The sequence below is a fragment of the Mesoplodon bidens genome (assembly GCF_964165515.1).
Source record: "Mesoplodon bidens genome assembly, chromosome: 8".
Classification (NCBI taxonomy): Eukaryota; Metazoa; Chordata; class Mammalia; order Artiodactyla; family Ziphiidae; genus Mesoplodon; species Mesoplodon bidens.
In genome coordinates, this window is record NC_138165.1 from 29,721,069 (window position 1) to 29,735,156 (window position 14,088).

General features: G+C 41.1%; 1 protein-coding gene across 3 annotated transcripts in view; it reads left to right on the forward strand.

Moving 5' to 3' along the window:
- Positions 1-14,088, forward strand: part of ABCB11 (ATP binding cassette subfamily B member 11) — a 97,622-nt gene that overhangs the window by 64,153 nt on the left and 19,381 nt on the right. For all 3 annotated transcript variants that reach the window (XM_081243140.1, XM_081243142.1, XM_081243141.1), the window contains 3 exons: positions 8,083-8,247; positions 12,972-13,076; positions 13,164-13,325. In XM_081243140.1, coding sequence (XP_081099266.1) covers positions 8,083-8,247; positions 12,972-13,076; positions 13,164-13,325 — 432 coding nt within the window. The remainder of the gene's footprint in view (positions 1-8,082; positions 8,248-12,971; positions 13,077-13,163; positions 13,326-14,088) is intronic.

The window sequence follows — 14,088 nt, forward strand, 5'->3', positions numbered from 1 at the left end:
TCCTTCTTTGTCTCTTGTAATAGTCTTTATTTAAAGTCTCTTTTGTCTGATATGAGAATTGCTACTGCAGCTTTCTTTTGATTTCCATTTGCATGGAATATCTTTCTCCATCCCCTCACTTTCAGTCTGTATGTGTCCCTAGGTCTGAAGTGGGTCTCTTGTAGACAGCATATATACACGTCTCGTTTTTGTATCCATTCAGCCAGTCTATGTCTTTTCTTGGAGCACTTAATCCATTTACATTTAAGGTAATTATCAATATGTATGTTCCTATGACCATTTTCTTAATTGTTTTGGGTTTATTATTGTAGGTCTTTTCCTTCTCTTGTGTTGCCTGCCTAGAGAAGTTCCTTTAGCTTTGTTGTAAAGCTGCTTTGGTGGTGCTGAGTTCTCTTAGCTTTTGCTTGTCTGTAAAGGTTTTAATTTCTCCATCAAATCTGAATGAGATCCTTGCTGGGTAGAGTAATCTTGGTTGTAGGTTTTTCTCCTTCATCACTTTAAATATGTCCTGCCACTCCCTTCTGGCTTGCAGGGTTTCTGCTGAAAGATCAGCTGTTCACCTTATGGGGATTCCCTTGTGTGTTATTTGTTGTTTTTCCCTTGTTGCTTTTAATATTTGTTATTTGCATTTAATTTTTGATAGTTTGATTAATATGTGTCTTGGCATGTTTCTCCTTGCATTTATCCTGTATGGGACTCTCTGTGCTTCCTGGACTTGATTAACTATTTCCTTTCCCATACTAGGGAAGTTTTGAACTATAATCTCTTCAAATATTTTCTCAGTCCCTTTCTTTTTCTCTTCTCCTTCTGGGACCCCTATAATTCGAATGTTGGTGCATTTAATGTTGTCCCAGAGGTCTCTGAGACTGTCCTCAATTCTTTTCATTCTTGTTTCTTAATTCTGCTGTGAGGTAGTTATTTCCACTATTTTATCTTCCAGGTCACTTATCTGTTCTTCTGCATCAGTTATTCTGCTATTGATCCCTTCTAGAGAATTTTTAATTTCATATATTGTGTTGTTCATCACTGTTTATTTGCTCTTTTGTTCTTCTAGTTCCTTGTTAAATGTTTCTTGTATTTTCTCCATTCTATTTCCAAGATTTTGGATCATCTTTACTATCATTATTCTGAATTCTTTTTCAGGTAGACTACCTGTTTCCTCTTCATTTCTTAGTTCTGGTGGGGATTTGCCTTGCTCCTTCATCTGCTGTGTGTTTCTCTGTCTTCTCATTTTGCTCTACTTACTGTTTTTGCGTTCTGCTTTTCGCAGGCTGCAGGTTTGTAGTTTCCTTTGTTTTTGGTGTCTGTCCCCAGTGGCTAAGGTTGGTTCAGTGGGTTGTGTAGGCTTCTTGGCGGAGGGGACTAGTGCCTATGTTCTGGTGGATGAGGCTGGATCTTGTCTTTCTGATGGGCAGGTCCACGTCTTGTGGTGTTTCTTGGGGTGTCTGTGGCCTTATTATGATTTTAGGCAGCCTCTGTGCTAATGGATGGGGTTGTGTTCCTGTCTTGCTAGTTGTTTGTTATACGGTGTCCAGCACTGTAGGTTTCTGGTCATTGAGTGGAGCTGGGTCTTGGCGTTGAGATGGACATCTCTGGGAGATTTTCGCCATTCGATATTACGTGGAGTTGGGAGGTCTCTTGTGGACCAGTGTCCTGAACTTGGCTCTCCCACCTCAGAGGCACAGCCCTGTCGCCTGACTGGAGCACCAAGAGCCTGTCCTCCACATGGCTCTGAATAAAGTGAGAAGAAAAGAAAGAAAGAGAGAAAGAAGATAAAATAAAATAATGTAAAATAAAATAAAGTTATTAAACTAAAAAATAATTATTAAGAAAAAAATTTTTAAGTGATTAAAAAAAAAGAAAAAATCGGACAGACAGACCCCTAGGACAAATGGCAAAAGCAAAGCTATACAGACAAAATCACACACAGAAGCATACACATACACACTCACAAAAAGAGAAAAAGGTAAAAATATATATATATCGTTGCTCCCAAAGTCCACCTCCTCAATATGGGATGATTCATTGTCTCTTCAGGTATTCCACAGATGCAGAGTACATCAAGTTGATTGTGGAGATTTAATCCTCTGCCCCTGAGGCTGCTGGGAGAAATTTCCCGTTCTCTTCTTTGTTCGCACAGCTCCCAGGGTTCAGCTTTGGATTGGGCCCCGCCTCTGCATGTAGGTCGCCTGAGGGCGTCTGTTCTTCGCTCAGACAGGACGGGGTTAAAGCAGCAGCTGATTCAGGGGCTCTGGCTCACTCAGGCCGGGGGGAGGGAGGGGTACGAATGTGAGGCAAGCCTGCAGCAGCAGAGGCCGGCATGACGTTGCACCATCCTGAGGTGTGCCGTGTGTTCTCCCGGGGAAGTTGTCCCTGGATCCCGGGACCCTGGCAGTGGTGGGCTGCACAGGCTCCCCGGAAGGTAGGTGTGGATAGTGACCTGTGCTTGCACACAGGCTTCTTGGTGGCGGCAGCGGCAGCCTTAGCATCTCATTCCCGTCTCTGGGGTCTGCGCTTTTAGCTGCGGCTCTCGCCCGTCCCTGGAGCTCCTTTAGGCAGCGCTCTTAATCCCATCTCCTCGCGCACCAGGAAACAAAGAGGGAAGAAAAAGTCTCTTGCCTCTTCGGCAGGTCCAGACTTTTTCCGGACTCCCTCCCGGCTAGCTGTGGCGCACTAACCCCTTCAGGTTGTGTTCACGCCGCCAGCCCCAGTCCTCTCCCTGGGATCCGACTGAAGCCCGAGCCTCAGCTCCCAGCCCCGCCTGCCCCGGCGGGCGAGCAGACAAGCCTCTCGGGCTGGTGAGTGCCGGTCGGCACCGATCCTCTCTGTGGGAATCTCTCCGCTGTGACCTCCGCACCCCTGTTGCTGTGCTCTCCTCCATGGCTTCGAAGCTTCCCCCGCCACACCCCGCCACCCGCAGTCTCCGCCTGCGAAGCGGCTTTCTAGTGTGTGGAAACCTTTCCTCCTTCACAGCTCCCTCCCACTGGTGCAGGTCCCGCCCCTATTCTTTTGTCTCTGTTTTTTCTTTTTTCTTTTGCCCTGCCCAGCTATGTGGGGAGTTTCTTGCCTTTTGGTAGGTCTGAGGTCTTCTGCCAGCGTTCAGTAGGTGTTCTGTATGAGTTGTTCCACATGTAGATGTATTTCTGATGTACTTGTGGGGAGGAAGGTGATCTCTGCGTCTTACTCTTCCGCCATCTTGAAGCTTCTTCATTTGGTCTTTGTTGCTGTGCGTGGGCTTTCTCTAGCTGCAGCAAGCAGGGGCTACTCTTCGTTGTGGTGCTCGGGCTTCTCATTGCGGTGGCTTCTCTTGTTGGGGAGCATGGGCTCTAGGCACACGGGCTTCAGTAGTTGTGGCACGTGGGCTCTAGAGTGCAGGCACACTAGTTGTGGCACACAGGCTTAGTTGCTCCACAGCATGTGGGATCTTCCCGGACCAGAGCTCAAACCCGTGTCCCCTGCATTAGCAGGCAGATTCTTAACCGTTGTGCCACCAGGGAAGTCCCAATCATATTCAATTTTTGCATTTTAATTTTTTCCCCCTAGCTTCTGGGTAAATATTTGACAATAAAAGTAAGAGCGTTAGGAAGGAAGGAAAAGAAAATTCAATTTTGTTGTTTTTGTTGAAGCTGGTAGATGACTCAGCATTGTTGCAGAGAACAATCAGATTTCCTGGAGGTCTGAAGATCAGGTTCCCAGAGTTCTCATGAGGCAGGGAAAACTCAGAAGGGAGATATTTAAATAAATGGAAACCTAAATCAAATATAGAGATGAGTTTTAGAGAAACAAAAATGTTCCCTAACGCAGTGTAATTTTATTAAATTGACACTCTAATTTCTCTCTCTAGTTAAGGAAGGAAAAGGAAAAAGGGAAGAAAGTGACAGGGACACCAATGCGATTTTGCTAAAGCTTGAAGCAAATAAAGGTCTTATGCTTATATTAATACTGCTCATTTGTAGGATAATTATATTAGAATCTTTTTAATTTGAAAATTAAGTATTTTTTAAAAGTAAACAACAGAATCAAGGTTAATAAAATTTAATCTTGTTATGGACTTTCTCATCCAAGTACATTTTAAAGTTTTTTAATAGTTAACTAAATTCTGTAAGATTAAGCACTGGCAAAATTCTTTTTTTTTTTTTTTTTTTTCTTATTTTGATGAAGAAGCTCTAACCTGACCTTCTGTTAATTGGGAGATGTTCTACCTTCTGTGGCAGTGCAAAAGTTTTACTTACATAAAGGAGTTATCTCCACCTTGTGGTCTCTTAGAGTTTTGACTCCGAAAACTTCAGGAAATGGTTTCAAAAGTCTGTCCTTCCAAACTCTAAGTGGGGTGTCTGACCCAACATCTCATAGTTAGCTGGTGACAGAGCCATGACTACAGCCTGTTTTCTCTTCCTCTCCAAGCTATACTCTTGGCTCTCATAAATGGAGTCAGATCTTAGTTACAATGCTGACAAAATTAAGATTAGAATTAGGGGAAACCTGCAGGCTAGAGGTTCCAGTCTCTGATATCTAGGCATCTCTTTTAGGGAAACTAAAAAGGTAGAATATATAGGAGATTGAGTCAAGGTCAAATATTAGAAATCCATAGCTTCATCACAGCTAATTTGGAGACAGGGTTTAGGCAATGGTTGAGAGATAGGACAGAGGATCTATAGAAATGACTATCAGTTTTTGATTATTTGGGGAGTCCCTGCTTCTTGGTCATAGTTACCATTTCCTATCATCATATCTTAAAGTCGTTATCGAGGCAGGAGACCCCTATGGATTGGCATGACAAAGTCAATGTAACAAAGTATAGAAATCGGGACATAAGACTTAAGTAGGAAGTTATATTTTCACCTGACCTACACAAGGAGATGGAAGGAAGGAAGCTGGGAAAAGCTCATTGTCTAGCATTGTACCATCTACATTATAAGTGAGTGATCAGTGCTTTTTAAATAAATGTTTTGTTGCATGTATGTGCCATGGGCATAAAAGCTTCATTCATTCTTTCATCCAATAAACACTGATTGCACACCTATCACGTGCCAGGTATTGTGTTAGGGATGCAAAGGTGAACAAGAGCCACTGTCCTTCTCCTTGCACTGGAGCTGCTAGCAGGATCCTTCATGACATATGATAAATAAATGAGCACTGTGCAACTTGACATTGACACAATAGAGGCAGGAACCCTGCAGTGAGGAAGCATATATAAACTTTAATAATTGTATCTATCTGTGAGTTACTTGTTTGCTATATATAATCTTTAGCTTTTTAGCTTTTTTGAGATGTGTAAATTCGTCCTTAGCTTTGCAAAATCCCAGAGGTAAAAACCCTTCTGTACATAGTGACTTTAATTTTCTTTTATTCTTCTACTGTCTTTTAGCAATATCAAATAAAAGTCAATCAAAAGTCAATTACTGGGCTTCCCTGGTGGCGTAGTGGTTGAGAGTCCGCCTGCCGATGCAGGGGACACAGGTTCGTGCCCCGGTCCGGGAAGATCCCACATGCCGCGGAGCGGCTGGGCCCGTGAGCCGTGGCCACTGAGCCTGCGTGTCCGGAGCCTGTGCTCCGCAACAGGAGAGGCCACAACAGTGAGAGGCCCGAGTACCGCAAAAAAAAAAAAGTCAATTATTCAGGGACAGATTTCCTAGTTTTTACATCATTCAATCTTAATAGCCTCATCTTTTGGGGGGTTGGGGCATAGTTTCCTTTAAAGTCAAATTTTTAATGAAAGGGGAAAAAACAAAATTATTCAAATTAATTAAATTTTGCTTCCTGTTAGCCTATCTTGGAATGTTAACTACTGGACAAAAGGTACTTCATACTGCTTTTAGATGTCTTTGGTTTTGTTGTTAAGGTTTAGGGATACCTTCAGATATCAGAAGACCAGGGAAATTTGTATCATATCAGACTGTGGGTGGACCATCTTGTGGGACAGTGGTTCCAGGAAATGTTGGAGTTTAATGTCCCTAGATGGTATAGCACAGCTGACACTTTCAAAACATTCAAACATGGCACCCCAAACGTTTAGTTCTGGAAGAAGTTTTGGAGATTGTGTACTGCTGAGGACCTCAAAAAATGGGCTTTGTCATCAGAATTACCTGAGGAGTATTTTTTAAAACACAAATTCACACTTAGGCTTACTAAAATAGAATTTCTGTTGATGGGACCCAGGTATCTGTAATTTTAATCTTCGACCCACATGAGTCTGGTAAGCGTCCAGAACTGGACACCAACCACTGTTTAGAACTGTAAAGGGTCTGATATCTTGCTCTATTGCAAGCTATAGCCTGACCCAATTTCATGGATGCTGGCAGAATACACAAGAGCTCTGCATCAGAGACAAACGACCTTTTACTCAGAGCACAAGCAGGAGCCAGAATATAGCATTTGCACTAGTTCCCCAGCCCAACCCCACTTCCCGTTAAGTTGATGCAAAGAGAGCCAGATGATACCAGCAAATGAACAGGGAGAGGAATCCTGGGCTTGAGGAACCTGATGTTTTTATAATGGGCAATAAGCACATCTGTCCTTTTCTTGGGTTGGAGACACTACCTCTGTCCTCCAAGGCTATTTGCTGTACAAATATGCTTGAAGAAATAGCCTGAACAGAGGAAGTCCATGCCTCTTTTCACAAGATGTGCAGAAACATGAGAGACCCATAGAGAATTGTCTTCCCCACACAACTTTCCTTTTGAGGAGGAGGTAACTGAGCCTCAGAGAGTTAAAGAACTCAGTGATATATTCCATTAGTGACCATATGAGGCCCATCCAAGAACCTCATTCTTTCTACACCTGTTTCCCTCATGCTTTCCCAGCCACCTGTCTTCCTCTCTGCATTGATTTCCTAGAGTTTAGTAAGATGTCAGAGGTGAAATCATTGAAGGATTTGCTGCATGAGTGAGTAGTAATGACAAGTGCAACTGTTGAGGGCATGCCAAGAGAGAACTTGAAATGGAGGCATTGAGAAATCTATCACCAGCTGAGCTGCCTTCATCCGTCCTATTTGGCTTGCAACTAGAATGAGAGGGACACCAGCCTTTTATTTCAATTGACTTGGTAATGTAGACTTTGACTTTGGAAGCGAAAGTATAGTATTTGAAGTTCCTTGCTGTCTTCTGTTCCTGACATTCAGCTCCCTAAGGCGTAAATTACTGCGTATTAATGAAAGAGAGCACTAATAGTTTTGTAGTCAATTTGCTGTAGACATTTTTAGTATATTTTAATAGAAAAAGTAAAAAATAAATCAATACAGATCTATATACGTCACCTAAAACCCTTTCTCGAACAAAGTGGGCAATAAATTTAACAAATTATTGAATAATGGGCCTAAAGACCAAGCACTGAACAATATCTATAACAAGGAAAAATGATGGTAAAAACGATGATGTTCTGAATATATTTGCCTTTAAGAGGATAAAAATTTGCTAGCTCTGACACTTTAATGGCAACTAAAGAAATTGGAATAGGGAAATTTTGAAATAATTTTTACTCCTTGTGAAGAAAATGCAGAATTTAGAAATCCAAATTGATTACCATTTACTTCTGGGCACTAGTTAAGGAAAACCTTAGAGAAAACATGCAATTGATAACCATCGACACCGCTTAATACATTTTAAAAATTATTTTGCCTTGTTTAGATACACTGGCCTGCCCTAGAGCTTTAGCCAGTTACAAGATTTTAGAGCTTTGACATTTATGAAGGACATATCTTGAAAATTTCACAAGTCCTCAAATATGTAAATACCACTATAGCAGAAAAACTTTCTAAAATTGGGGGGTTATTTTTCTTACAGATCCAACATATTTATTACTCCCCAAGAGTTAATACCTATGCAATTGTGAAATGAGAACTACGAGCTCACCTTCAGATGAGTAGACACTCTAAGATCGATCCCATCCAAGTCACAGCATGGTGGCAAGCAATTCAGAACGATTTTTCACAAAATAACAAATCACTTCGTCTCATAGATCGTTAAGGTCACTCCTAACCAATCAAACTATGACTCAAATCTGTGAATACCAAAGGGTCTGCTGTATAACAAAAGAGTATATGCAGAAATTTAGATGATTAATGTAACTCCCTCTTCCCTCAAGGACAAGAACATTCCTGTGGAAGAAGAAATTGAACCTGCCCCAGTGAGGAGGATTCTGAAAGTTAATGCTCCAGAATGGCCCTACATGCTGGTAGGGGCTGTGGGCGCAGCTGTCAATGGGACAGTCACACCCTTCTATTCCTTCTTGTTCAGCCATATTCTTGGGGTAAGCAAACAGCTGGACCAGCTTTATTCTCCTCCTACCTTTGGTTTGTCTATCAGTGGATATTGTCATTTTTGATAGGTTGACTCTTTGTTGTAATGTATTTAGCTCTTTTTTATTTTTAAGCTTTTTTTTAGCTCTTTTTTCTCATCTCTAAAGGATTAAAAATGTCTCGAGTCTCCATCACACAGGAGGTAAGAAGGTGAAGCGGTATTTTATTTGGGCTGGCAGCACCCTCCAACAGGCATTGTGTCTGTAAAAAAACAGCACTATGGCTGCAAATTTAGTGTCAAAAGAGGGCAGTTTACCTATATGCAAACCAAATCAGAATGCAAAGCAGGTTGGTTGAATAATACAAAAGGATTGGGGGGCCATTTTGCTCTTGCTGAACAGCTGAGGTACAAAGTTTGACTTGAAATAGCAGGTGTTCATGCATGTTGTATAATGCTCTTCTCTTCTGCTGGCTGCACCATTGAAATGGGGAGGTGGGGAGGAAACAGGAAAAGGAAGAGAGAAGTAAAATAAGGCATGGATAAAGCATAAGCTTATTTCAGTTTTTCACCTCCTAGGGGTTTTGATATTCTCCATCTGACTTCATTGTTATAATAATAATAATAATGACTACAAACAATAATTAGGCACTATCTAAGAACTTTATATACAGTAGTTCACTAAACTTTTCTAATAACCACCTGTGGTAGGTATCCTTATTGATCCCATTTGACAAAAGAGCAAACCAAGGCGTAAAGAATTTAGGGGAGTGAGTGGTAGATCTGGGATTTAAATCCAGGCAGTGTGACTGCAGAGCCAAGTTCCAATAAAACCTTATCATTGCAAAATTAGTTCTCAATAATCTATCACATTTTCTTAGTTGAAATTTACACACACACAAATCCTGTGAGGTCAACAAGGAGGCAAACCTAGAATCTAGAGAACTGTAACAACTTGTTCAAGGTGACACAGCGTCACACTGGGTGATGGGACCAGGACGAGCACCAGCCTTTTTGAAGGATTTGTGAGAGTCCTAAGTTTTAGTTTCCTCCTCTGCTGTTCTTTCTCTCTTGCGGTCTCTCTGTCAGAGTTCCTGACAAGAAGTTAAGTCCCCTCAGACATGAGTTGTATAGAAAGACTTGTATAGTCCACAGGCAAAATCAAATCAATCCTATAGGGAGGGCCTCAGCCACCGCTTCAGTTTTCACACTGCCCCCTTGTGTTAAGTGAGGAAATCATCAGAAAGGTAGGAAATTGGAAACACAGGGGCCAACTCTGGTAAACTGAATTTCTGGTTATGCTGAAAATATTTTAATAATTAATTTATATTCATTAATATCTAGTAAATACCATACCCTAAACATAATAGAAATGTTCTTTTATTCACTCAATAGGTATTTTTTGGTTATCTCCCCTAGACTAGGGACTTGGGAACACAGTGTCAGTCAGGGTGCCTTCCCTAATGCAGTTTCCAGTCTATGAGGAAGACAGACATTAAAACAAAAAATCCACTGATCATTCCCCAAATATTTAGGGATCACTTACTTTTTTCCAGACACCATTACTGGTATTAGGAGGAGCAAGAAAACCAGAGCCCTCCTGCTCTCATAAAGCTGACATTCTACCAGGGAGAGGCTCTGGAAATGCATTCCACTGAGCAGTGATGCAGATGTAGAGGTTGTAGGGGGTGGCACTGAATCTGTTAAGACCCAAGACTATGCCCTAGATGTTCACTTTTAAAATAATTCCAGGATGTCAACTTCTTTGCTGCTCATCTCTTTCTCTCTTATAAATGCAGAGTATGGAATGCATTCACTCAACTTCACCGAAACCCTGTGTATGAACTGCTTTGGGAAGAGTCCTGGGTTCCCTGCCAGGAGACTTTTTTTCTGCCCTGGGGTCACATCATGCCACTTCTGTGGGTCTCAGTTTCCTTAACTATAAGAGGAAGGATTGACAAAGATGATCTGTAAGATAACTTCTAGCTCTAGTGGTCTATGAAATTGGCCAAGTCAAAAAAAATTTGATGATCCAGTTACAACCCCTGCCCTTGGTTATTGGTGGTGAGAATATTCTCTGTGATTCTTCCGGTCACAACCAGAAAATCCTAGCCTGAGCAATTCAGCTTTTCACTTAAGGACTGAAGGATCAGAGTAGCAGGATTTAGTTGGTGAAATCCAAAACCTGCTCATCGTTAAGGCTCTCACGGGGTTATATTTGCTAAGAGGATAAAGCTTGGCTATTTTTCTTCTTTGCTAAAGAAGGTTGTTTCTGTGTGCCTCTTAGCATAATTATCACATATTCATCAGTGGGTTCATGATGCTTTCATCTCATAGGGTCTAATCATGAGTCAGATAATAGTCTGGTTTTAATTGCACTGTTTTCATTCTGACATATCTAAAGGGCACAATATTCACAGTTGGTACTGAGACCACGGTTTGGAAGGAGGGCCCAGCCAATGATTGGGCCTTAGGGGCCTGGTTGCTAATCTAGCGAAGCCTCAATGTACACGTAAAGCATAATTTCTCTGGTTCACTTTCCCTGGGTTTATTTGACTTGGAAAAGGTGCCAAGTGTTCCAAGCACTGCAGTTTGGACATAGCATGCTGGGGAAAAGCATGAACGCTGGAGTCAGCCAGCCCTGGACTTGCCGCTGGTCTCTGCTCTGTGCTGTCTGCATGCATCTGGGCAAGTGGTTTCCCCTTGATGAGTCTTAGCTTCCTAATCTATAATATGGGGCGAGAAAATCTACCTCACTGGGTTGTTTTAAGAATCCTAATTTAAGGAAATCCTCATTTAAGTTAAAGTAGGTTAAGTAACACATTTGCATCTGGTAAATAGCAAGAGTCTAGAGAATGTTCATTTTCTCCTTAAACAAACTTACCTTTACAAAATGATGTAGATGTGTGCTTGAACTACAGCTAGTCTAAAAACAGAAGAACCAGGAGATGGGCAGTCCTTTGGGTTGCATTTCAGTAAGAATGTACAAAGAACTCACGCAGTAGAGTTTGTGGTTGGGGGGGGAGAAGATTACAGACATCTGATGCCCAATCTTGAACGTAATATTAGCCAAACATTCTTTTTTAACACTGAGAAGACGGGTAATATCAAGAGCCAAGAGAGCGTGCCCAGAAGAAAACCACTGCACTGGAATCTGGAAACCAGGCATTTCCTTATCTAATAATAACCACCAGCTAAATGAACTTGGACAAAGGACTCAATCTTGTGGGCTTTAGTTTCCCATCTATAAAATAAGAGCTAAACTGGCTAATATGCAGTACTGTAGTCCATGATTATAATAGGTGACCTTAGAGAGGAATGAGAATTGTGGCATCACCGTTTGGGGTTTGTGGGGATTTGTATAGTGATTTTTAAAACCAAACTGAAATATGTCTTTAAGTCCTTGTATTTGTAAACTGTAAAGTAAACTTACATGAGTTATTCCATGGTGGGGTGAATGACTGTAGCATCTTTTGAACCCACTTCATTCATTAAGAATGAATGTATTCTTTGTTGCTAAGAACCATAACGGGCCCAAATGCTCTGTCCTAGAAACAGTACATCTCATTAATTTAGAACCCCTCTCCCTACTTTGGAATTTGTGATAATTTCAACGGGTTACTTCTGCTTTACAAAAAAGGATTTGTTAATGGAGTAGTATACATTGTTTACAGGAGATTTATTTGGCATATAGCAGGCATTCGATAAATATTTGTTGAATAAATGGTTTCCTTTGAGCAACTGCTTTCTGGCATTGTTCTAGTTACTCAAATTAATGCAGAGTAATAAGGAAGGATTTATTGTGCAGCTCTCTAATAACTAGCTTTTCTGAACTCTCACAGTTCCCTCACTTAGTCTGAATTAGGAGGGTTTTGATGTACCTAAAATCTATTTCACTGTAGGGCGATGTCATTAGAATATGCAGCTATTCTTTCCATTTTCATATTGCAACAGCTTGGGTCCCAATCAGTTACTTGAGCATGTGCCTGTAAGTTCAGAATATACTTATGAGTATAGTTTACCACTTATTATAGACTGAAAAAAAAAACCCACTCATAAGTTCCATAGTTTTTTGAGGGGAATGTTTTCAGCTTCTGGTGATTTAGAAGCAACGATTTCAGCCTCTGATGGATGGAAGCTTTTCTGTCCTAAGACAATTCCAGTCAATGCCTTGATAGCTAGTTGCTTTTTTGTGTGTGTGTGCCAGTTGCTTTTATAATGATTCTATTATTTGTATATATATAAGTAATCTATAAAACTAATAATAGGCGAGGTACCAGAGTGGGAAAGCCATCTTTTTATTGGGGAAAGACATAGGTCATATTACTTTGAGTTTTGTCCTGGAATAATATTCTCAGATTCTCAAGTAACTTTCCCCCTTCTTTTCTTCCTCCTTTCTTTTTTTCCTTGCCTTATTATGTAAAGAATTTGAGGCATTTCATCATATTTTTCATCTGTACCAAAGAAAAGCCAATACAATTGCCTACATCAGGCAAAGAAACGAGACAAAAATTCTGTCAGTCATAACCACTGGGTTTCATTCACCAGCCTTCCTTCCCCCACAGAGAATTAAGTGTACATGTTCATAGTTAACTTTGGTTTAATGCTAGTGTGTTTAAAGTGAACTGGTTTTTAACCCAAAGCCTAGAGAAATTTCTCTTAAACATATTTGAATTGATTTCTTTTGCTATTGTTTGTTAATACTAAAGTTACTTCCTTGCTTACTGTCTTGCAAAGACTTTTTCAATTCCTGATAAAGAAGAACAAAGGTCCCAGATCCACGGTGCGTGCCTGCTCTTTGTAGCAATAGGCTGTGTATCTTTTTGCACTCAATTTCTGCAGGTAAGGAATTTTATTTTTCAGTAAGCGATTTAGTTATTTTCCCCCTTTTCCTGTTAAAATATCACTGAAGACTCCTTTATGTTTCAGGGATATGCTTTTGCTAAATCCGGGGAACTCCTCACAAAAAGGCTACGTAAATTGGGTTTCAGAGCAATGTTAGGGCAAGAAATTGGCTGGTTTGATGACCTCAGAAATAGCCCTGGAGCACTGACAACAAGGCTTGCTACAGATGCTTCTCAAGTTCAAGGGGTAAGCCGTGGGGGAAACCAGGCATGTAGTAACTGGAGTAGATTTTCTTTCCTTTATGTATTCCAATAATCACGTAATTACAATAACCACGTACATATTTCCCATGAAACAGGAACTCGCGGGGGGGATACCCCAGAGCTACATTTTTGCCCATTTCCAAAGCTGACAAACAGCAGCTAAAGCACACTGTCTCCTAGGTAGTGCCCAGAATCAGTGTTATGGCATGAATCAAAATCTGTCAGAGTTTTGCATTTCCTCTGAGTCTAGCAATTGAGAAGAATTTTCCCTCCTTTCTCAGATCGTTGTTTTTTTTTTTTTTTTAGGCCCAGAGGCTCAGATTCCACGAGACTTAATGGCGCCCGCAGAGGGTGTGTGTGGAAAAAAAGCCTCCTTCCACAGGTGCCTGGCTTGTAAGTTAGTCTTAGGAAAAGAAGCTGTTCTAAGCAGCCCAGCCGGGAACCTGAGGGAAAGACAGAGATGATTGCTATCTAGAATCCTGACACATTCCAAGGGCTGTCTTTTCTGACTAAGGGAGACTAAGCTGTGGTTTCTAAACCCCACAACCTGTAGCCTTGTTCAGGAGATTTGCACAAGTGTACAAGATGAGGCTACACCTTTATTAAACCAGGCATTTGGGTTAAAGGGATAAGAGTTCAGTTTGCCTCTCAACACCACTGCTCACTTTCCATGAAAATCAGAAAAAGAGGAAAAAGAAAAGTCATGGTTTGCCCATGAGGCTCTTGGAAGAAAAAAACTCACTGGA